Source organism: Actinia tenebrosa, unplaced genomic scaffold (assembly GCF_029948245.1).
Source record: "Actinia tenebrosa isolate PJP-AT-01 unplaced genomic scaffold, QUT_ActTen_1.0 PGA_scaffold9__36_contigs__length_13948895, whole genome shotgun sequence".
NCBI lineage: Eukaryota > Metazoa > Cnidaria > Anthozoa > Actiniaria > Actiniidae > Actinia > Actinia tenebrosa.
In genome coordinates this window covers 5,669,298-5,694,490 of record NW_028292586.1, presented here as the reverse complement: position 1 = coordinate 5,694,490, position 25,193 = coordinate 5,669,298, and the positions used below count along the sequence as shown (strand labels likewise).

Below are 25,193 nucleotides of genomic sequence, written 5' to 3'. Positions count from 1 at the left end.
CGCCAACTTAGCAAATCAGTGAACTTGTCAGGAAAACTTGCTCATGTAAATGCGGCTTTATAGGCCAGGGCCCGGTTGCACGAAGAGTGGCCGTAGAGGTATCCAGATAAATCTATTGGATAACGGCATCAATTTATCTACTGGAGTTCGGTTGTACGGGGTCGATAGCGCTATCCGACGGATAAATCCCATCCAGTGGATAAATTTATTGGATAACAGCATCGACTTATCCACTGGAAAAGGTTTTATCCGTTGGATAGCGCTATCCACCCTTCGCACAACCGGGCCTAAGATAATAGTAGTTATATCACTGCAATTTTCCGATAAACATGCGAACTTCATGTTCCCATGACAATCATGTCGTCATCGTATTCGAAAAATTTCGGGTCAAAATGTCCTCCGTCCACACTAATACGGCTAGCCGGCGTTTTCAAATTGTTCCACTCTGGAGACCGTATTCGAAAAGTTCCGTTTTCGGTGAAGAATTGTTCCGGAAGGCATAACCGGATGAATAAAGTTTCGGATTCAAATATATCCGGCAACAGTGTGGACGGGGCCGCCTGAGAGAGTCTGACAGAGTCCTTCATGGTCTCTTGGAACCAACTATTTACCATTTCGAGGTCGGGAAAAAAATTGAGTCGAGTTGACATTACAGTGCATGATTTTGGTGATAATAAACGCCATCTTGAGTAACGTCCTCTAAAACAATCCCACAATGCACTCGCTCTAACTCGATTCGATCAGCTTTTCACCCCAACCTCAGAATGGCTATCAGCTAGCCAATCAGAACGCCCGATATGCAATAGTCGACTAGTTTGCTAAAAATGAACTATTATTACCAAAAATTGCTAAAATAGTTTGAAAACATGAAAAGATTAGTAAAAATAAAAGATAAATGAATTTAATAAAAAAGTGAATGGATTCAAATTCTTAAAGTAAGTTTGAGAAAATTAATCGCTGACCCCTCTACCCACTTCTTGTAATCCGCTAAAGATGTCAAAAACAACTCTAGAGAGACTAAAGGAGTTCTTTGTTGACTGAATACAATAAGTATTTACATGATTTAGTTTCATGATAGGGGATTTACCTGCCATTTTACACAGTTTTAGCCCCTCTAACCGCAAAGTAAATTCGCCGTATTAATAAAAGGACGAGGCAAAGCGATTTAAAAAAATGTTTTCCTATGATATCATCACGAGTAAAGTCAATAGCAGCTGTTTTTTGAAGTGTTCAGTTAATCCCAAGTTCTTTTGTGAGGTATAACGTGACGTTATTGATATTTTTAAAATACGAATCCGTTTGGTTTCATTAAACAGCTGATAGATTCAAAAATATAGCGACAAAATCTTATACATCTTTTGGTTTCTTCAAAAAGAGAAAATAACCCTTTATGAACATCAAGGAAAAGAATATAAAGCTAAATCTTATTAGCTTTTTTTTATTAGCTGCGTGAAAATAATGCCAAAATTTTGGATTTTTGAGGACCCGACTGACGGTTCCTAAGCAGCGATGGACGCTTTGGGGCGTCCCTTGTGAAATGCCATGTTGAAAGAAACTGCTTTCTGATCAAATACAACATCGTCAAAATCCATATAAAAAGGATTAAAAAAAAAAAACTTTTTAAATCATAAACTCTTTTTAAAAAACTTTGAAATATAATAGTTTGAGACTGTTGTGTGTATGAGAAGTTTTGAAGAGATAAAATTGAATTATTATTTTTGAATTGTCGATTGAAATGTAAATTCTTATAACATGTGGTTGTCACTTGGTAAGCCGCAGCGTTCTAATTGACTTTCGGCAGTAAATTCTACGCAAGCAAAAAGGTAAACGTTCAAAAACGAGAATACTTCAGCACAATATTCCCCTTAAGTCTTTCTCGTTCAACTGATTAATGCCATAGGAACGTCGAAAAAGTCGTAAATGTGCTAATTTGTCCAATTTGAGGGATAAAAGACCCTAAAATTCGCGATTAACAACGAAAGTTGCACGAAGCCTTCGAGAGACTGCTGCAAAATGACTACCGTTTTTTCAAATTTGAACTTTTTTATTCTTTGTCTACTGCTTGTTTCTTGTTCTTTGGTGTATACAAGTAACAAAGACTGTACTGCTGGACCTTGTTTTCCTACGTCGGGGGAAATTGCGAGTAAATTCTCAGTTCAAGCGAATTCAACGTGTGGCGTCGATAAAGTTGAAGAATATTGTCTTCCTTCAAGTCTTGACTGCAACCAAATTTGTAATGACAGTAATCCTAAGGCTAACCAGAGTCACTCTTCAACTTATATTAACGATGCATTTGCTTTAAATACATTCTGGAAGTCTTCAAATATGGATCGACCAGTGTTTTTACAGTTTGACTTTGGTGTACAGTTCATGGTTTATCGTTCTGTAGCGACGTTTGAGTTCGAGCTTCCTGCTGCCATGTACTTCGCAAAGTCTCAAAACAACGGCTTGGATTTTCAACCACTTGCTTTCTATGCCACTGCTTGCACTAAATTCTTTAGTATGACGGAAACTCCGAGTAACAGATTGAATGGTTTAGCGGTGGAATGCTTTAAAATCGATCCAACAAATAATCCAGCAAAGCAGGTGAGTTTAGAAATATTGTACAGCTTCACTTTGACATTTTCGTCTTCAAATTTCAAACTTGAGAATTTTTATGTGTTAGTTAAATTTTACTACAAAGTATTCATTAAAAATATGATCCCTCTAATTCTACTCTGAATAAAGATGTCAGCTAAATATCATAAATAGGCTTATTAAATGCAAAAATATTAACTTCAATCGACAATACTTTTAATAAAAAGACTTGGGTTAACTAACGTCTTTTTAGTTCAATTAGTTTTCTTTATAAAAAAATCACGTTCCTTATTATTCCTTCAATGCAGTCGCAATGCCATATTGTTATTTTAAGCCTATTGACGCTTTAAATTATTTCTATTAAATCCCTTTATTCAATGTAACAGTTTTTTATTTCTCCTGGTATGCACGCCAGGCTGGTCGTTAGGATCCCATGCTATAAACAATGTTTCATTTCCTCTTAGTAACCTTAACAGACCGTTTAATTTTCAACATATTTGAACTTTGGCCTTAAAGAAATATTTTACTGTCGAACATTAAGCTCTTATGTATTCCAATGAGTTTCAAAATTGTACAGAACGTGAATGTCATAAGTTACTGTGCCAAAAATGCATTTTAGTGATTATTAATTAAGAGGTGTTGGTTTAAATGGTGAGAAAATTGGTTAAGTGGGGTTTTTGTTTAGTATCGTAGGGTATTATCAGTAGTCTCTGTTGAGTACTAACAATTGCTTGAGTGTAAATATATAACTCTTTCATTCAAAAGAACATATATGTTATATACCTGTACGATATATAAATAAACTGTAGTAGCATATGTGTTGTCTATTTAGTAGTATACCACATAGATGGAAAGAACATACCCCTAGCATGTAACGTCAGCGCAGCTCAATTTGAAAGACAAATCAAAAGAATTTCAATCTCAAGAGAATTTGAAACCTATTGACATTACGTCCTCCAAATTGAGCTGTATTCCAATGTGCTGCAAGGGATCTATAATATATGACTTTTCTGCCAGCACTTAATAATATTAAGAGAATGCCTCCTGTAACATACATGTATATATAGAGCCGAAAACAATATAATGTTTCGCGGAATTATATATGCATTATTTGGAATACCTTATTGTACAATATTGTATGGAATATTATTTTAACATCTACAAGTACAAGTTGTATATTCTGTTGTGTATCTAATGAAGGGAAAGAAAAACACAGTCTTATCTAGAACTAAAATTGCACCAAATAACCTGTTATTTTGTGACCACAATGTAATCAATGTAGATATTATGGTGATCGTTCTTATGCATGGAATAAATATTTCATAAATAAACCATTAATCTATTTTTATCATATTTATTTATTTATTATATTTATTTATTGTTATTATTATTATTATATTTTACATTATTGCAAGTCCTTTATGAATGCATTCAAAAAGAAAATAAATAATGTCGTAGACAAAAATAATTGTAGACATGCTTTTGGATAAAGAATTTTAAGTGATTATTATAAATGGTTAAATAAAAGAAAAAATAAAGTACGTTGTTGCTGTTATGAGTATATATATATATAGAGAAAGGTTTTGCACCATCACGTGATGGCAGCCATGACAGGAGGCACAACAATAGTTTTTTTCCCCCAGGGAAACTGAATTCTTTCTCTTGCAAATCAGATTAGACTATGGCTGCCATCACATGATGATGCAAAGCCTCTATATATATAACTATGATGTAATTAATATGATAGACATAATATTGAGAAATATATAGTTGGTAATAATTATCTTCATATATAATTGTTCTTATGAGTGTGAAAATGACTGTATAATATATTGTTTGTCTACGAGTATAAATAAAATAACACTAGTTGCCATCTTTTTAAATATTCTGACATACTTAGAGTTAAAGACTTATCATGTGATTTCTAATTTTTTGTATTGTTTAGATAGAGTATGGCCCCATGAGAGATCCAGCAACATCCCAAGGGATCGTCGCCAGCCATCAGAACCAGACATACTTTGTCATGACCAATCTTCGTCTTGTCCTGGTCAGCTACATAACACCACCTGGCTTTGATCCAGCGACTGCCAGTGATCAGCTGAAAAAGAGTCTATCATTTACATTACGAGACTGGGATGTTATTGCTGCTTGTTTTTGTAATGGACAAGCATCGGCATGTGTAAGTGAAGTAAGTACATATACATATAATTTTAACATAATTTTTTTATAACATTTTAAGCCCCTGACTGTTGGCCCATCCTAGGCTTGAACCCACGACCACCTTAATTCATGTCTGGTGCCCAACCAACTGAACCAACCAGGAGGTGGATTATTGATTGATAAAGCACAGTTCTGGACCAATGAGAGCTTTCATAGTATAGTCTCTCTAAGCTATATTATATATTTTGTAGGTCCGAGTGTTATTTATTTTAGTTTTGGTGTTCACTCTTTCAAAGACACACAGCAACACATAGCAGCATGTCATACCTTAACATAATTATGTATTTGCAATGTAGGTCTTTTTTAATCCCATAAGGCTTTATTTCCAAGTTTGACATTTATTCTTTTCAATTTCATTAAGAAAAACAAATTTCAAAAAAAATAAATTTGTTGTCAAAGCATAAAAAAGGCACTGTGGATTTATGAAAATGTCTGTATGTATAATTTTGTCTTAAGGGAAAGTTCATTTAATATGCAGAGGGGGGGTGGGGCAAAAAGGGGATGAAGATTTCTCCTCTAAAACCTCATTTTTTTACAGGCCCCACTTTAGAACTTAATTTTCGAAGCCCACCCAAAAAATAAAATGTTTCAGTGAAGCATTTTTCAAATTGAGAGCACCCCCTTGCATGCGTGACAAATTTTTAGAGCCCCTCCTTTCATGTTTAAAAAATGTCAGTAACCCCCACATATCTTCATACCCCCCTCGGCATATTAAATGTATTAAATGAACTATCCCTAAATAATTTAATGGAAAGTAAAAACATGTTTCTAGTCATTATAATCAAGCTTGGTTTAATATTTGTTTCAATTAGAATGTTGGGAAATGTCTGTGTGAAAGGAATACTGATGGCAACAACTGCGAGAAATGTTTACCTCTTTATAACAACAAAATCTATGAAGTTAGAAAACCATGTGAAGGTAAGGTCATTTTTTGAATAGCTACAACTGTTTGTAATTGTATTGCTCATTGGCATGCTCATTAAAACAATATTGAAATATACAGCCAATAAGAATCGAAAAAAATCTATAAAAAATCTATATTAAGCTTAGGCTGTCGTGTCACAGTGTGGGACAATCACAACAGAGCTAGGATCACACTAGGTGAAAGCCCAAAGATTGAATTTGAATTTAGTAGTTGATTTTTGAGGAGGGAGGAAAACCAGAGAGCCTGGAGAAAAACCTTCAAAGCACAGGAGAGAACCAACAAGCAACTCTACTCACATATGATGCTGAGACAGACAGGATGCCATCTGTGCTTCCAAAGAAATCAGGAAATGCATTAAAGCTGTCGTATACCTGGCAGTATTCCACTGTTCCTTCCCATCAGGCATTGTGGCCTAAGGGTTTTCAATGATGTTAAAAATAAAATGATGAAACAGTCATGGAATATCCCACTTGTCACTTGTATTTTCTTAGTGAACACATGTAACTCGATATGGGAAATTCCATTGCATGCCTCTCAAATCCATCTACAAACATCATTCAAATCCATTATACATCTCATAGAGATCGAATGAATTGGTAGAAAACTATGACTTGAGCAATCAGGGCTACAAATAATTGCTGGTCAGTTGCCAGTCATCAAATAAGTTTTATAGTCATACCTCGTTTCTGGCTCAGCATTACTGCTTAAAATGACTGGCAGCTCAAAGACTGTACAAGTTCTGATTCTGGACAGATATTGTTTGATAATTGGTGGCTATTTTCAGCACTGACAATCTATTAAAAGTTCCTATAGATTAAAATGTTGCAACAATTTAGTGCTGAAGTAATGTTTTTCTGGTCAATAGTGGATAACAAAATAGAAGAAATGTTGAATTATTATTTTCATGTATTCATTTTGTCCTGGGGAGTCAGGATGGCGTGGTGGTAAAAGGCTCGACTCTCACCTCTGAGGTCCAGGGTTCAAATCCCAGTCACCCCATGTGAGCTGGGTTGGTTGGTTCTCTTTCTGACTAGGAGAGTTTTTTCTGGTCCTCCGGCTTTTCCTCCCTCCTCTCAAATCAACCCTAACAACATGTAATTCAAACTGGTTAGAGCTGTGCTCTGGGGTCATACATGGACTGGTGGCTGCCAGAGGCGCCTTCACATGCTTTCAGTTCAACCTCGTTGAGCTGCGCCTTCTGTACCTGCGGTGGTGATAAGTGACAAGTTTTTAATATTTTTTCTTTCCATTTCAGCTTGTGGTTGTAATGATCATGCGAACAGCTGCCATTACAACTCCACCAAGGGATATGGTGTGTGTGACAACTGTACTGATAATACAACAGGAGACAAGTGTGAAACATGTCAAATAGAACACTACAGACCCCAAACAAATCTATCCTATCCATGCTTAGGTAAGTACCATTCCATTTAGGTAAAAAAATGGAATCTCTCTTAAATAATAAGTATGTGATATAATCTTTTTAGGCATTTTAAGGTGAGTATTTTTTCAAGTCTACAAAAGATTACAAAAATTTTATAAAAATTAATGTGTGATATTTATTTTTCAACTATTTCTTAGTATAAATTGAATAATGAACCCAACTTCTGATTTGTAGACTAAGTACAAATATCGCAGGATATTGAACTTGCTCCAGGCTTGATTCTCCTGAGACATTTGTACTCTACTGAGTTTATTTGGATAATAAATTATATTATCGGAATAGTATATCAATATTATTTATTGATATTTATCATATTATCTGAATATTTATTAATTCCAAGCCCTGATTATTAATAGTAATTTTTCATTAATCTTTAATGATAGCATGTGCTTGCAACCTTTCTGGGGTGAGAAACACAGCCAATCGTACTCTCTGTCATCGCAGTACTGGTCAGTGTGGTTGTAAGGAGAGAGTGATGGGCAGAGCCTGCGATACTTGTAAACCTGATTACTGGAACCTCACTGAATCCAACCCTTTAGGATGTCAAGGTAGGATTATTTGAAGTCTTCTAATATTTATATATAAATAGTATATCATTAATTTATTACTAATACATAAATTAGTAATAAATTATTGAAATAAATAAATGAATAAAAATTTTTTGTTTATACATGAAAGGCTTTACAGCTAGAAGCTTGTAGGGCCATGTATCCTCCATGCACACTCCTTCCTACATTTGAATATTCTAGTCACATGACTCTCAACTCATTTTTTTAAAGAGGGAGGAAACCGAGAAAAAAACCCTTGTAGCATAGTATAGAACAAGAAACTCCACTCACATACTACCCTGTGACTTAGATTAGACTCCCCTTGCCACAAGCCTTGCCTTGGTGAGAGAATCATCCTTGTTTGTAAACCTGTGACCCTTGTTCCATGATATAATTGGAATTTAAGAGTTGATTTTTGTGGAGGTGTGAAAACTGAAGAACCCGGAGAAAAAACCCTCGAAGCACAAATTAAAGAGAACCAACAAACAACTTACTCTACTCACATGTGACACTGAGCCTGGCGGAACTCCAATCCAGGTTGCATTGGTGAGAGGCGAGCGATCTCACTGCTATGCCACCTGTGCTTCCCTAACCACATCTCAATAAGCATTGTAGACCAACCATGCTACCCATGGTCAAGGATCAGTAGACCCTTAGCCTGGAGGTGGTAATGTTTTTCTATTTTAAACCATGTGAATGATTGAACTTTTATTGTTCTAGGCTGTGAGTGTTCCCTGATAGGTACTGTTAATAGGTCCAATACCTGTGACCATGCTAATGATGGACAATGCCCATGTAAAAGAAATATTGACGGCAGAACATGTAACAAGTGCAAGGTAATTAATAATCATAATCATATCTTTTTAACCCTTTACGAGGCTGCAGTCTGGATACAGGATTCAGGGACCAAGTAGGAGGTGGACTCCCCTACTTTTTTCCTTTTCCCATACTAGTCTCTTATTCCAATCTTAGCCTCCCCTCCCCCTACTTTTCCCCACACTAGTCTCATATATTTTACAGTCTTAGCCCCCCCTCCCCCCCCCTCCAACAAACATTCTCTACTCATATACTGCACAGTATAGTGTTGTTTAGTCATATTTATGAATTACTGTACATGTACATTTTCCTCAAACTAGGATGGATATTACAATTTAACTGAAGATAACCCAGATGGCTGCCTGTCATGTAACTGTAATCCAGCAGGGTCTGTCAACGTGAAATGTAACTCAACTGGAGAATGTACCTGCCGTCCACGGTTTTATGGGTCAAAGTGCGACAAGATTGAAGAAGGCTTCTTTGTTCCAAGTGTTGATTCCTTGACACTACAAGCTGAAGATGGAGTCCTTTCACCAGTGAGTGCCGATCATTGTCTGAAAAGCTAACCTTTGATTAGCTGATTTTGCAGGCATAGAAATTTAGTTTAGATTTAACCAATCAGAGGTGACCATTCTCGTTTAAAAAATCTTTGATATCTGTTGACACCCTTAAACAGCTTTATGGCTGATCAAAGTCAGGGACTGAATTACTCACATATCAAGTGTTGTGTAGTTTTAGAAAATATCCATACCCCTATCCACAGAGGGAATTGGAAAGTCTGGAGGGGAGGGGGTCAGTGAAACCTTGAACAAAATTACAGAGTTTGTTTGTACGAATATTAGAAGTTCCTGGCAGTGGCTAGGGGGTCCTTATACAAAATCCCTCTTTGGTGGAGTTAGAGTGCTCACACTATATCCTTGAAACAAATACTTTTTTAGCACTAAATAGTGATAATTAAACAATAGATTCTGTATGAAATAGTACTAATTAGTACTATTTAATGTTCACGGTTTTAGTGCGTGCACTCTATGAATATTTTTTTGAACTAAAAAGATCCACAAGTTTAATCTTATTGATAACTATATTGTTTTCACTCACCAGGCCCAGGAAAAGAAAGTCAAGCACTCAATGCTCACCACATCTACTGGAAAAGAGTATCTCTTTATTGGTTTGGTTCTCAAAGAAAGTGACAATGTAACAACCCCAACGCAGCTGACAATGAATGTGACTGTACCCAAGACAGCACTCTATACATTTGCACTAAGATACATGGTATGTTAGCCTTGTCTGATTTCTTAGGAACCACTCATTTTATTTAGGGGGGAAGGGGGGAGGGAGGTGGTGGTAGGGCCGTATGTGACTGTACCCAAGATTCATGGTATGTTAATCTTGTCTGTATCTTAGGAATTGCTCATTTCATTTTGGGGGTTTGGGGTGGGGGTAGGGTTGAATGTGACTTTACCCTAGACAGCACTCTGTACATTTGCATTTCTCAGGAACCACTCATTTTTTAGGAATTGGTGGTGGTGGTGAGTTTTGAAGGTGATACAAAATGCCATCCAAAAATTGACTGAAAGAATGTTTAACAAACAACCCTCTCCAAAAATATCCCCTCCCTGATAATAAGCCCATCCTAAAGAGTGGGTGGGCAATCAGACAAAAGTGGGCGTGGTGCCGGTTTTTACGAAAACTTAGGCCAATTCCATAGTTAGGAACAAGGTTTTCAAGCTCATTTTCCAGGGCTTATGGTATTTCTTTTATCAATCTTTCCAATTTCTTTAAAAATTTTGAGATGATTTCCTTAATTACCTTACCTAAAAGCCATTGACTAAGTTCATATTTTCCTTTTGTTTTTTCGCAGACAACTCAAAATTGGTATTTCCTCAAGCTCACAGTTGAGCTTCGATCTTTATTTACTCCTTTCACATGCAATAGTGTTACTTATTCAAATAACAAGCCCCATGAGTTCTTAGCCAATGCAACAGCTGGTAATGAATCAGCCATGTTTGGTCAGGCAACCTGTTTGAGAGAGGGAGTCTATGTGGTTAATTTGGAACTACGACCTGGTGGCAGCACTCCTAATGCAGAGATAACTGTTGATTCGGTAAGCTGAAACTAGTGAGACAAACAGACACAATGACTGGCAGATAGATAGACAAACAGTCACACAGACAGATGGACAATGAGATAGATAGACCATTAGAGCTGTGCTCCAGGGTCATATGTACATGGACTGCATAGCAGCTGGCAGAGGCGCATGCATGCTTTAAGTTAGACCTCATAGAGTTGTGCCATTGCTGTATTTTGCAGTGGTGAATCATGACAATTTTAGACAGATAAATGGACAAATACACAGTCAGAGAGATGGACAGATAGACCTGACAAATGGATGGACAAGGACAAGGCACATGTTTAATTAATAATAAATGATATCTTTGTTTGATAAACTCATGTTTTATGTTTAAGGTTGTCATTCTACCAGCTGTAACACAATATCCTCAGTTCCAACGAGCTTCACTGGATGAACAAACCAATGTGACAACATACTACAATTGGGCCTCTAACTTGAGACAGTGGACAGACAATTCAAATTTAGGTTGTAATGCCTTGTCTGGTTACTATGGTTACCTCTATGGAGAAGGACAAGGTATGGTCATATGATCAATACCAAGTATTTTTGTTATGGCTTGTTTGAGTCACACAATACTTTATTTTAATTTTATTCTTATTTTACAAGATTCACCATTAAGAAAATTATACAATATGTAAATATCTGGCATACATGGATTCTAATAATGGGGTCTGATCATCTAGTATATTGATACCCCGGGGGGTACTCTTGCCTGTTTAGGGTAGGGATGTGCCGCTGAGCCCACTGAACCCTGACCCTGTTCCAGAGTAAAATTGCTGAAATTCATACCCTGTTCCAGAGCAAGATCGCTGAAAATCATACCCTGTTCCAGTATTGCAAAAATAGATACCCTGTTCCAGAGAGAGAGAGAGAGAGAGAGGGGGGGAGAGAGTGATTTCTATACCCTGTCCCAGAGCGAGCACAATTTTATATACCCTGTTCCAGAGTAGAATTGCTGAAAACCATGCCCTGTTTGGGATTGATACATATTTTCTGTTTGGTTCCAGCTTGTTCATGCGATGCTACTGGAGCAAATAACCCGTCAGTGTGTGACAAGTGTGGTGGTCAGTGTTCTTGTAAACCAAATGTGATTGGCCGAACATGTGAGGAATGCCGACCAGACTATTATAACTTCACCTCCGGCTCTGGATGCCAAGGTCAGTCAGACAAAGTATTATTGGATGCATTGAATCAATATATAATATTGAAATGTTGTAGATTCACAGAGTCCAGTGACTAAGAAAAGAAAAGACGTATTAATAGTAGCATTGATAACAAAAAAACATTAGAAACAATAGGAGCAACAACACCAAAATGGGAATAACCAAGATGGACCATTTAGTAGGGCAACACAGCTATGAAGGCAATATTACATCGACTAGGGCAAGAAGACTCCTGACAACAAGAATGTAAAAAAAGAAGAAGAAGAAGAAGAATCATTAGAAAACCAAAATATCACACCCACAAAAGCAACAAGACATCTGACAACAAGAAAGACTGACAACAAGAAAGATACCCCCTCCCCCCTCCAATAATGAGAAATATCAGAAAAACCAAAAAGAAAAAACAAGAAAGTATACTGTTAAACCAAGAGACTATGAAATCTTTCATCTCTCTACGTACTGTTGCATGACATTCACCATACTGAGTGTCTTTTTCTCTTCCAGCGTGTTCATGTCACGTCGAAGGCTCCATCCGTCCATCCTGTCATCCATTAACTGGTCAATGTGAGTGCAGACCAAACGTCATTGGCAAACAATGTGATCAGTGTATACAGAACTACTTCAACGTCACCAGTGGAAGTGGCTGCTACCCTTGTAACTGTAACTCAGATTATTCTACGAGTTTGCAGTGCAATGATAATGGTGTCTGCCCATGTAAGGCTGGGGTTGGTGGTACCAAGTGTACTCTGTGTGCTGACAGATTTTACAATCTGACTACTTCAGGTAAAAATATTGGATTGTTCAAAATATTTTTTGGGGGGATTTTATATTACCCTTTGCAATCATGCTTTAGAAAAAACATGACTTAATAACTAGGCTGCCTGTAGTAGACAATTCGTATGTTTTTATTCCTTGAAATTCTTGTTAGCTTGTCCTGCTGTTAATACTGTTATTGCTGTCATTTAATGACACGCTGAACGAATAATGTGCCTATGTACTTGAAGGTCACTAGACAGATTCTGTACAACTGAAATTATACAGCAAATACTGTAACACCATACAGTAACATTCACGGCACGCCTGGCCAATAAAAGCTCAGAAATTACGCCATCGTCATATGTCCACGGAGCATCGTGTCAGTTTTCACAATAATATGACGTATTGATTCCTGAACGTCATTCTGTTCTTGCATTTACAGGTTGTATGGGATGCAATTGCGATCCTGATGGAAGTCAGAATCTTGTCTGTAACAAAGCAACAGGTCAATGTCCCTGCAGAATGAACTCAGTTGGCAAAACCTGCGATACTTGTCCAACCGGTTATTACGGCTTGAGGGCGCCACATCCCGAGGGCTGTCTAAAGTGTCATTGTTCTAACAAGACCAACAATTGTTCTACCGATGAGGGGTGGTCTAAGGCTGAATTGAAGACCGAGCTGCTCACCACAGAGGACAATACAGACATGGGTGGTTGGCGCGTGGTTACAGCTGATGGACAGATAGTGGAGAATGCTCGTTGGGACTGGGATAAAACATATGCACCAAATTTATTGACGTAAGTACTGTCAAGACCATTGTATGGTCTACCTGTGCTCCATAAAAAATACAGCTATTCTTGTTTCTGCTACCTATCGTGAGCAATAAATATTCCCACGACTCGATCCCTAATCCCAATGAGAAAATAGCTGTCCAGTAGCGGTAATATTGCTCGCTTGCTTCCTTTCGGAATGACTAGAAATGCACTTGGCCCGTCATAAATTCGATTAACGGTATTCAAAATGCCAGGCGTCTGGAGCCTGTTAGGTTTCAGAAACATGAAACGGGCTGTAAGACGGTGAAGCAGACACGTACTTGCCTTGAGCTAACACATACGCAGATATTTACTAAAGTTCAAATGATGCGCCATGTCTGTGGCCACGATTATACAAGTAAGTACTCTCAAAATTATTGCTTGGGCAACCTGTGCTTTTTGAAATAAAGGCGGGAAAACAGACGCGTCCTCACCTTAAGCTAACGCATGCGCAAATGTGCACCCACAACATAAAAGAATAACAAAGAATTTATTTGCGATTTGTTTCCAGGGGTTTCATAGAAACTAAGGTAAAACAAGAGCAGTATTTCACTGCCCCAGATAATCACACCAAGCAAGGAAGATTCGCTTACACCTACAGCATGTCATTCAAACTACAACAGGACAATGTTACCAGTCCTGATAACTCGACCAAGGGGGATGTTATACTAAAGGGAACTGGATTCAGTCAGCCGATCGTATATCGACTACCATCACCACCGACTACGTTATTTAAAATGTATACTGTAAGTAAGCCGATCGTATATCGATTACCACTTGCACCAAGTTGATCAATCCATTAGTTAGGCGATTGTATATCGATTACCATTTGTGCTAAGTGAATTATCTAAATCGTATACGGTATTCCAACCGATTGCATATCGATTACCTTTTTCTCTTAGTGCATTAGTAAATTAGTCAGGCGATCGTTTATCGATTATCATCACTTTTTTTTTAAATTTTCTATTTTTTCTATTTTTATGATAAAAAAAATATTGAAAAAAAGATTATTATCACTACGCTCCTTGGAGTAATAAATGTTCGATGCTTGTTCTAAAACGTCCGAGTATACCGCCACCCGGTTAGCTCAGTTGGTAAGAGCGTCGGTCTGTTGTGCGGGAGGTCGTTGTTCAAGCCTCGGCCGGACCAACACTCAGGGTCTTAAAATAACTGAGGAGAAGGTGCTGCCTTTGTAATTACATGGTTAGTGGTTAGACCTTCACGTGGTTAGACCTTCAAATGGTTAGACCTTCACGTAGCTCGGATGATCACGTTAATGGCGGTCCCGTCCCTAATTTACTAGAGACGTTAACAGAGGACCACAAGTTTATCAGTTGAATTACTGTCAAGTGTTATCCTCTATAAACAAAGTTGATTTATACGCAGTAGATTTCACTACGGTGTTTATACCAACCATCTTGTAGTACCCACCACGTTTGAGGTGGTTTGATTGTAAAGCATCAGTCATAGGTTAGGGTTAGAATTTGTCAACTATTATTTTGTATTTTTTTATTTTCCAGATTACCTTCTTGGAGACAGACCCCAATTGGCATGTAGGCAACACCCTCGGTCGTCGCCCAACAAGTGATGAACTGATGGCTGTGCTGAGCACACTACAATATCTGTACATAAGAGCAAAATGGACGACATACAATGATACATTCACTCGTCTGGCTGATATCAGTATGGGATACAGTAATCAAAGCAGTAGCGGAGAAAAGGCCGAAAATGTGGAGACTTGTAACTGTCCTAAGGAGTATGTGGGTCAGTTCTGTGAGCAGTGTGCTCCAGGGTACACTAGGGTGATTCCTAATGGTGGTGCTTATGTGGATTGTGTACCATGCTCGTGTAATGGTCATACTGATCGCTGTCATCCCGAGTCTGGTGTGTGTCTGGGTTGTCAACACAATACTACAGGTGTGTTTTTGAATATCTGGGTCATCTTGAAGTTAGCGATAGCCACTTATTGAGATTTTTTGGGTTACCGAGGTTGGGTACATTTTGGATCATTTTGTCCTTAAGGAGGGGTACCCAGTGAGATTTTTTGGGTTTCCAAGATTGGGTGCCTTCTGGGTCACTTTGTAGTTAAGAAGGGGTAACTAATGAGATTTTTTGGGTTACCAAGGTTGGGTGGGTTTTGGGTCACTTTGTTAGGGAGAGATACCTCAGTGAGATTTTTTGGGACACTAAGGTTGGATGCCTTCTTGGTCACTTTGTTATTAAGAAAAGGCACCTAATGAGATTTTTTGGAGTTACCAAGGTTGGGCACCTTCTGGAGCACGTGGTCGTTAAGGAGGGGTACCTATCAAAATTTTTGATTTCAAAAATGTAATTTGAGTATGATTTGAAATGCGACAACATTCACCACCATCCATACATTTTTCACCGATATATGGAAAATGGTGATTTGAGGTAAGATATGTGTGTCTGTCTTTTGTTGATTCCCTCTAATCACGTGACTTTCACAGGCGATCATTGTGAGCGTTGTGAGGATGGTCTCTATGGAAACGCCACCGATGGTACTCCCAGTGATTGCAAGCCATGTCCTTGTCCAGGTCCTTTTGCGAGCAACCAGTTTTCACTCACTTGTTTCCTGGGCTCTGATGGTCAACCAACATGTAACAACTGTACCATAGGACATGGAGGTCGAAGATGTCAGAACTGTGTACATGGCTATTATGGTAGACCACAGGTAAGACAGGGAACGAATACATTAAAACAACATGTGTCCATTTTTTGCCATAAGATGAGAAGTTAAAGTGAGAGGTTAATCTATTGTGTCGTAACAATTTTTTTATTATTTTATTAAATTGGTGGAGAATTGTAATTTATTAGTGAACAAGGTCGGTTGCTGACTTCATCTGCACGCGCACAGCAAACTTGGCAAAGAATTGGAGTTAAAAAAGCAACCAAAGCTACAACGGATTTTTTCTTTCTCCGTGCTTCGTTCAGTAATAAAGCACTAAGTAAGCACCTAAAATACTGAAGAAGTCACTCAAGTTCTCCCACAGGCAGCCCACGAGGTATATTTAAGTAAATGACTTTGGAAGGCGATAAAAACTCCACGTATCGATAAGTTAACTTTTTAAACCGTTTTTACAATTTCATGTATTTAAAAAAAAATACTTATATTTGAGCTTCAAATACACTGCTTGGGCTGCCTATGGTTCTCTTCACCCGTGTTTCGTGCTACGTCACTTCCTGCGTGGTTTATTACTGAACGGAGCTAGAAAAGCCGTTTTATTTGTTAAAAATCTCAATTAAAAGACAAATACGATACTCTCTTAGGAACCCGATGGGAAGTGCGACGTGTGTAACTGTAATAATAACGTGGACCCTACCGTAGCAGGAAACTGCAACACAACAACAGGACAATGCAATAACTGTGGTTATAACACCTCGGGGCATAACTGCGAGTGGTGTGCACCTGGTTTCTATGGAAACGCGCTGAACAGGACCTGTACACGTAAGTTGTGTACCAAATAAAGTAGATCATTACGTTTATGTGACCCCAATCCTTTGTGCTCTCTTAGTTACACGACCAAGACAACTTCCTCGATAATCAAATTACTTACCAGGCATTCGAAATTAAGAACTCCGATATTTAAAAAATTTCTGCTAGTCAGCTTATCACTTGGCGTAAGATCAATTCTTGTCATATAAGTGCCGTGAATAGGCGTGAACCTGCCTTGACTTTCCTATAGCCATGGTACCCTCTATTTAATGGTACATCAAAACTACATACATTTGATTATCGCGCCAAGTAGTATCGCTTAGACAGTTCAACCTTAAATAGAAAAACAATTAAATTTTACAACCGTCACTCCACGTACTAGGGGCTTTTGTGTGCGGTTCGCTCCACGCACAACATTCAACATTCGTCTGTTTCCTTCGATAGGTTGTCCATGCAATAGCGACGGAACAATATCTGGTGTTCCATGTGACAATATCACCGGCCAATGCGCATGTCACAAGAACGTCATTGGCAAATCATGTGATCGGTGTAAGCCAAACACCTTTAACCACTCCAGTGGGGTCGGGTGCTCTGAATGTAACTGTCACCTTGAAGGAGCTGTGAAACAGCAGTGTAATCTGGTAAGGTGTTGCGATTTATTATGCTGTTCATCATTTTTCTCTCTCTTCTTCCTTTCTTTCTTTACCCTTTCCTTTCTTTTAATTACTTAGCTTTTTTTCTCTTCTCTCCCATTCTATTTCCCTTCCATTTCCCTTGTTTCTGTTTTTTCTTTTTCCTTTTTCACCTTTTTTCATTTTACTTTTATTCCGTTCCCTTGCTCTCTCTTCTCTTTCCTTTCGCTTTCGTCCCTTCATTTTTCATTCCGTTGTATTTTTTTGCCCTTTCTTTAGACAACTGGCATTTGTGATTGCTATCCCAATGTCACCGGTGATCAATGCAATAAGTGCAAGCTGAACTACTACGATGTAACACGACGGATGCGTGGGTAAGTACGTCCACTGAGTCATTCCCTTGAGTATGACATTACTCAAGCCCCATCCACATATTCGGAATATTTTTGAAAACGGATTTTTTAATCTGCTTACAAAAAAAAATATCGTCCACACGTATTGTTTTGGATTCGTTTTTGCCCGTACACAGATATCGGAAGAGTGGCGCATTTATCGAATGCGTGTGGACGGGAGGCCAATCCACAAAGAAAAAAAATTATCCAGACACATATGGATTAGGACTCAGTTTGACTTTCTTGTTGCTTTGCGTTACAGCTTGTGACTGTCACGCCAACTACACCAATTCTACGTATTTAACTAATACTACCTCTTGGTGTGACGGGGTAACTGGTCAGTGTCAATGTAAAAAGAGTGAAAGTACTGGGATGTATGGTGGACGACAATGTAACCAATGCGAGGAACACAGCTATGGTAAGCTACGACTACATACTAATAGAAACAGCAATAATAATATTGATATTGATATAATGATATTATCTGATGTTAGTATAAATACATAGGTGATTGGTCGAAAAACTCACACTATCACACGATAATCTCCTCCAGCGATAATTGTTGTTATCATATATATCACACGGCGGTCATGTTGGATGATATAACAAAAGAGACTAATGACGAAACTTTTGTTAAATTCCGCCAACATGGCGACTACATGTAAACAAACAATAGACCCCTTGCAGCACGTCGGAATGCAGCTCAACTTGGTGGGCATAACAATAGCCCATACATAAGTGGGCTTTAGATTTGCACTTACTAGAGAAAGAAAAGGAAATGTAGCGTAAAAGATCTGCGTCATGTTGTTATTCTAAAATAACGACATAACCTTAACGATTGTTCCTGTTGTTATCTAGGTAAACCTGTAAACTGTACAAAGTGCACAGAACCATGTTACTTCAATTGGTACAAACTGATCCAAGTCGAAAAAAATAGGGTGTCTATCCTGGCAAAGAATGCGACTGAGATGTTGAAGGATTTTGGCGGCTTGTCAGTCGACCACATCAACTCTACAATACAAGATTTGAACAAAAATCTAACATATGCTGAGAGTGTATTCAACGAAGGCGCACAGTACAATACCAGGGAAAAACAGAACCAGATCGAAAGGGTACGGTTAATCAAGTTATAGCACGGAGGGTGTTCGCTTCTAGTGTTAATAGACCCCTTGCAAGCATTCAGAATGCAGCTCAATTTGGAGGGCAAAACAATAGTTTTACTAATTCTCAGGAGAACGAAATCATTTTGTTTTGTCCTCTAAATTGACCTGCTTTGACGTCACATGCAAGGTTCCTCTTTCCTTTGGGCTTAATGTTTTTCTATTTCAGACAACATGTCATTCTCTTGAGAATAATATTCTTTGTTTGAGTCGTATCCATATTCATTTGTCTTCTCACTGTGAAACTGTTAAACAAGGAAATGATACTCCAGCGAATGACACGTGTCTAAAACGGGAAAACATCTCGCCCAAGGTGAAAAAGGCATGTGTGCCGGACTCATAAAATTTGAGGCAATAATTAATTTTTACTAATAATCATAAATATAAATTTTTTTTCTGGTAGATTCGAGACACCATTGACGATTTGCAGCGCAGACTCAACGAAACCGAACAAATCTTGAATGAAGCTGAAGGATACTTGAAAAACAATGTCAGTAAGTTTAATGGAACAGTGCAGGTTGTCCCTGCTCTGCCAGATCATTCCTCTCCTGTCGTGGAGTATGATCCGTCAGGATCCAAGGTCTATGCTGATTGGGTAACTCTGACTGCCATGGCAACGGCTTACCGCAACCAAGCGTTACAGTTGAATGAATCTGGACATGCTTCGTATAGGAATATTACAAGTAGTTATGAAACGGTAAGGAAACGTTATATTTGCCATCCTTTCTTCATTCATTCCTTTCTTTCTTCCTTTCTTCCTTCCTCCCTTTCCTCATCCCTCCGTCCTTTTCACCCTCCTACAATACTTCCTTACCTATAAGATGATTTGGCGCATGAGTATTGAGCTAAAGAGAGGGAGGTATTCCAGCTTGTTACTATACTTGACCTGACTAAAATTGCTCAGTCATTGTTATTCCCTTTTGTAATGAGTCTAATGAAAATAAGACCATATACATCTACTAACCCTCTCTCCATTTCATGTTACTTTAGATCAAACTCGCCAACGAAACAGCAGCTCTCGCAGCCAGACAGATCTCCGATGCTATGTCCAGACTCAGTCAAGTCTCCACTCGAAGAGCAGAGGTGGAGCGAAGACTAGGACCAACGTTTCAAGAGGAGCTTCGAAACAACAGCCAGTTGCTAGACCAGATAAGAAAACTAAGCGATGAAATCAACGGCTTACTGGTGTCTGCTGTTGATAAGGGCAACGAAGCAAATGCAACCGCCAGTCAAGCTGAGACAAATATTCAGCATGCTAATGCTTTAGCTACTCAACGAAAAGCCGAGGCAGAAAAGGCGCTGGCTGATGCTCAAAATGCGAGCACTCGCGCTGCACAAGTAAAGACAAAAGCGACTACTGCACAGTCTACCACGGCTGAGTTCAAGGTACCAGAAATGAATGCAACGTGAATAAAAGTAACTGAAAAATGGGAAAATTTTGGGTTCAAAGGTCCAGCTGTCTGTGCAGTGTTTTAGGGTGATTTTACAAAGGTCTCTCACAGAACCCAACTTTAACTACGGAGTATTTCGAATACTTTTGCACGAATGAATAACTGAGTATCCTGGGCCAAGCAAAAAGTGCGTTAGTATGATGCCATTTGACGAAATGCAGTATTTGTCTCACAAGCACACATCGTCACGCAAGATAGCATAACGCAGTATTTCGGACTCTTTTACTCATATTAATTGAATCTTTTACAGGCTAACGCTTCGGCTGTCCTAGACCAAGCAAAAAGTGCTTTGGATAACGTCACAAAAGGGATCAACACAGTCGCCGAAATGAGCAACAAGTCACGTGACTCAGAGGCCACCGCTGATAGGGTCATTGCAAAGAGTCTTCCAGTTTCCTTCGAAACAATTCAAAATCTTGCCAATCAAATAAAAGCAATTGAAGTGAATAACAGCCTCATTAATCAGACTTACGATGGCGCAGCTGAGGGATTGAGGCAGGCTAAGCAGGTTGAAGCACTCTCTGAAAAAGCAATGTAAGTCTGTAACTACTGTTGGTATACCTGTGGTTTTATGCACACAAAGCAATAGGCTTGATTACGAATCGCAGTTAACCATAAATTCTTTTATTTTTATTTTTTTTAGAAATGTCTCTCAAACCACCCTTAACAAGGTCCAGAGCATTGAGAAAGTCGTCCAAGATTCACAGGCATCGCGCGCCGAGACAGAACGGCTACAACAAGAAACAGACGACAGAGTGCGGAAGATTAAAAACATCACGCAATCGGTATGTCAATGAATTTTAATTCATGTAATTAATGAAGTGGAATGCGGTGGACAGAAGAGAAGAGAGGAGAGGACGGGAGTTGAGAGGTGGAGAAGACATGACAAAAGAAGACGAGAAAGAAGAGGACAAGCGATGAGATGAAAATGGAGAGGAGGACACGAGTGAAAAACGTCTGCGCATGCTCTGAATTCGTATGCAAATTAGTCAAAACATATGTAAATTTGACTTTCAAACATGCCTGATAAATTGGACTTCACAAAGTGCCAAAACTTAGTGTCCATGCTTAAAACTTAAAGCTAATTCTTTCATATTGTGTTTGTTAAAACTGTTTCTTGGTCTGACAAAAGTATACTCTCGAACGTTTTAGTATACTTGGAGAAAACAAACATTTATTTTCTCACTCAATCTCTTTAAGATTCTTAGAAAACGTGCTAAAATGCACGCATGCGCAAACGTTTTTCTCTAATGTCGGAGAGGAGAGGAGGATAAAAGAGAGCCAGGAGAGGAGAAGAACTTCTAATTCGAATGATTTATCCTATATCCATTTTTGTGTGTATGTTTAGGTGCAGTCCAAATTCACCGAAGCAGCGAAGATCGGAGAGGTAACCTTACGTATGATCAACAACACTCTGTCAACGGTTGACGATGGCCTCAAATGTTATAATGATTCCAAACGTATCGCGAAAGAAGCAGTTGTGACTGCCGAAAGAACCTTCAATCTGTCGAAGGTGGCACAGACGGTAGGGCTCTCTGATAATCTTTGTCATCTTTAAATTTTTAATTAGCAGGATTTCTATTATTGTCAAGAAAGTCAGTACTATTTAGACGGTCAACGAAAACCACAACTTTGCAAGTCTATTAGAACAATTGATTTTAAAAAAAAACAACCACAACAAACAAAAACGTTTAAAAGCAAAAAAATTAAATTTAAATTTAAAAAGAAATTAAATTTAAAAAATAATAAAATAAAAATAATAATAAATTAAAAACAAAACAAAGAAACCACCCAAACTCACACTCTCCTAATATCAATCTAAGAATGGAGAATATATATCTTTGAACTAATGGCGCCGCAGCCATCAGCCATGTTATTCCCAGGAGAAGAAATCCGTTTGTCTACGTAAATCCATTAAAAATAAATAATAATAAATAAATAAATTTTATTTATTTATGTCATTCCCAGGAGAAGAAATTCGTTTGTCTACGTAAATCCATTAAACACATCCTGAAGCGCTTGAATGCGAGGATACGCGACGGAGAAGCTATTATTCCTGCCAACTCTTATCTGCCCCATAAGACAGACACATTCTTAAGGATTTACACACTTATTATTTAACCATTTGTTATCAACGTTATAGGTCAATGAAACTGTTAATGGCGACATTGAAAGTGCCAGGTCACAGGTTGATCGTCTATATAGCGTAGCAAAGGCCAACTATACTGAGATAGTCAAAGCTAATAATGATTCTCTTCAACTTTTACAAGACGTCCAGGAAGCTGAAGGTATGCCCATACTTTGCTATCTTTATCCAGCAGGTTTTTATATGTTTGCAAATTTTGCATTTATTGGCTAATTGATATTTATTATCTTCATTTTAAAATTTTGTTCTTTCTACTTTTTAACATTTTATTTTTTTTAAATATTTTTTTTATTTTTTACCTTTTACTTGGCCCTCGCTAATTTTTTATCTTCCTTGGCTTCGAAAATTCCGGTTTCCGAAATAAGATTTCAGTTTGTCAACATTACGAAATGTTATGATTTTTTGAAAATAAATATAATACATATTTTTATAATATTGTCGACCGATGAAAACACCAAAACGTCTAATTATTGTTTTTGTTTATTAAGATTGATATCTTAACGAGTGGCGATAACATGTTATCTTCACAAGTAAACTGTCCAGATGTCGCTTGACTTGTCCATCTCACTAAAATCACTAAGAATTCTCGAGTCAAGTGTTTCTTTAATATTTTTTAATTGAAAATATTAATACACAGTCTTATGAGAATATGGTTTTTCTCTGAAACGTTTTTGAGGCTGTGGGACCTTTCAGTACTGGTCCTAATTGCGTCAGTAATCAGGGCACTTATACTAAATATTCACAAGCCCTTTTTCCAAACATTGTTTCAGTTTTATTAAACGACTACGTAGAACAAAGGAAAGAGATGGAACGATTAAAAGCCGAGACAGAAGGACTGGAAACAGAACTGGACAGCCTTATTCGACAGTTCGATGAAGAGACGCAAAAATACAGCAAGTGCGATGGTGGTTCGTGACGCGTCACATTCATTGCGTGACAACTTTTATTATGACAATCGATCACGTGATTTTTAAAGTAGTTTCTAGGTATCTCCTATGATCAAGGCTTATTCACACGTTACCTTATTGAATGGAGCACAAATGGAACACTCCGTGACGTGACATTGATTTTGTGACACTTCGAGGAAACGAAGTTGCGGACCAAGAAAGAATGAACCTAAAATTCTAAGAGTACAAAACATGGTCAAGAAAACCTTCAGCTATTGAGGACCTGCAAGATTGTACTGGATACCTCCGTAGCTCTTACTGAAGCTGGAAAATCGTACTGCGCATGCTCGAAAAAATGGCGGGAAAATAAACGCGTGTCCAAATCTTAAGACACACGTGAATTTGTAAAAAAATCGCAAAAATGCAAAAAGTATTTTCACCATCCATGTCACAAAGACGGCCTTTCTGTATGAAAGGCTAAAGAGTGCTATTGTCTCAACTATTTACGGGGTGAACTTTTATACATACGAAAATAAGTGAAAATTCTCACGCAAGCACGAGCTTTTTTGATAGCAATTTTGTAGGAGTAAATGAAATATTACTATAAGCAAATTATAATAGATAGTCAAAGTAGATATAGTAACAAAATAGTTTTTTGCTAAACTAATTCAACTATTGCAAGAAAAACATTTTTTCAGCGCTCACTCAATATTTTAAGCTTTTTTAAAAGTTAATTTACGATTTGATTTTGTAAATTTTTTCTTTGTACTATTTCATTTTGGTAAATAATCCAATCAGAAAAAGTATACATGTTTGGGGCCCATATGTCCTTCAGACCGTGCGTCATTCTCAAAAGAATAGAATTCTTTGTTTGAGTTCTATCCATATTCTTAAGTCTTCTGATTAGCAACCATTAAATGAAGAAATGACACTCTAGGGAATGACACGTGGTGAACCCTTTCTTTTGGCATTCCGCCGATTCCAGGCCACATGCAATTCCCTTGAGTATTATGTCTGATTACTGTCCTTATAAACGTAGAGACTAGTTGTTAGTCCATACAGTGACTTCCAAGGGCTTTTTACGTAAAGACAAGGCAACCCTATACTGCTAGGCAAACTCTCATGAGGAAATAAACAAACTTGCCTTTTCGCTCTATAAGTGTTAGTTTTTAAATTGAGTAGCATTTACTTGAGTTGTCGGTCTGTTTTCAAGAACGTTTGGTACGCTTTCCGTCATATTTTAAAAAATGGCGTCCCTTAAAAAACAGCCCCATGATGCATCGCGCGTCACTCATAGGTTTTCCGCGCAACCTCGAAAAGGTCGTTATACAGGTTCAAAGTCGAACAATAATACTCTGGAACAAGCTAGCTATACTGATAGGTATGTTCTGATAGTGTGAACAAATGTAATAATATAGAAGAATATGATATATTTATTGATATTGTTACCTAACGCTAAGATGTAATAAAGTGCTGGCCATTTAATCAGCTTTTTCATACACTAAATATTAGGGGAAAAAAGTGAAACAAAATGAAATAAAGATTACTCGAATATAATGATTGGGTCTCTACTTTGATTCGAGGGTTGTCCCCGGCTTTTTTCCCTCATAAAATCATAAAGATCAACTGATCCCAACTCGAAAGAGGCACTATCTTTTGTTAAGTCCCTCCGTACTAAT

General features: G+C 37.9%; 1 protein-coding gene across 1 annotated transcript; it reads left to right on the top strand.

Annotated features, from left to right (window-relative positions):
• The first annotated feature begins 1,810 nt into the window (after positions 1-1,810).
• LOC116292887 (laminin subunit alpha-1) lies at positions 1,811-25,071 on the top strand. The gene is made up of 28 exons (XM_089025019.1): positions 1,811-2,586; positions 4,523-4,765; positions 5,610-5,715; positions 6,978-7,136; positions 7,550-7,714; positions 8,435-8,550; positions 8,851-9,066; positions 9,632-9,802; positions 10,392-10,634; positions 10,997-11,177; positions 11,669-11,818; positions 12,329-12,607; positions 13,023-13,377; positions 13,904-14,138; positions 14,913-15,309; positions 15,861-16,084; positions 16,681-16,858; positions 17,291-17,487; positions 17,758-17,848; positions 18,133-18,288; positions 18,729-18,982; positions 19,434-19,727; positions 20,021-20,416; positions 20,732-21,015; positions 21,125-21,266; positions 21,830-22,006; positions 22,625-22,769; positions 23,398-25,071. The coding sequence occupies exons 1-28, from the start codon at positions 2,014-2,016 to the stop codon at positions 23,541-23,543; spliced, it is 6,273 nt and encodes a 2,090-aa protein (XP_088881145.1). The 5' UTR covers positions 1,811-2,013; the 3' UTR covers positions 23,544-25,071.
• The last annotated feature ends 122 nt before the right edge of the window (positions 25,072-25,193 follow it).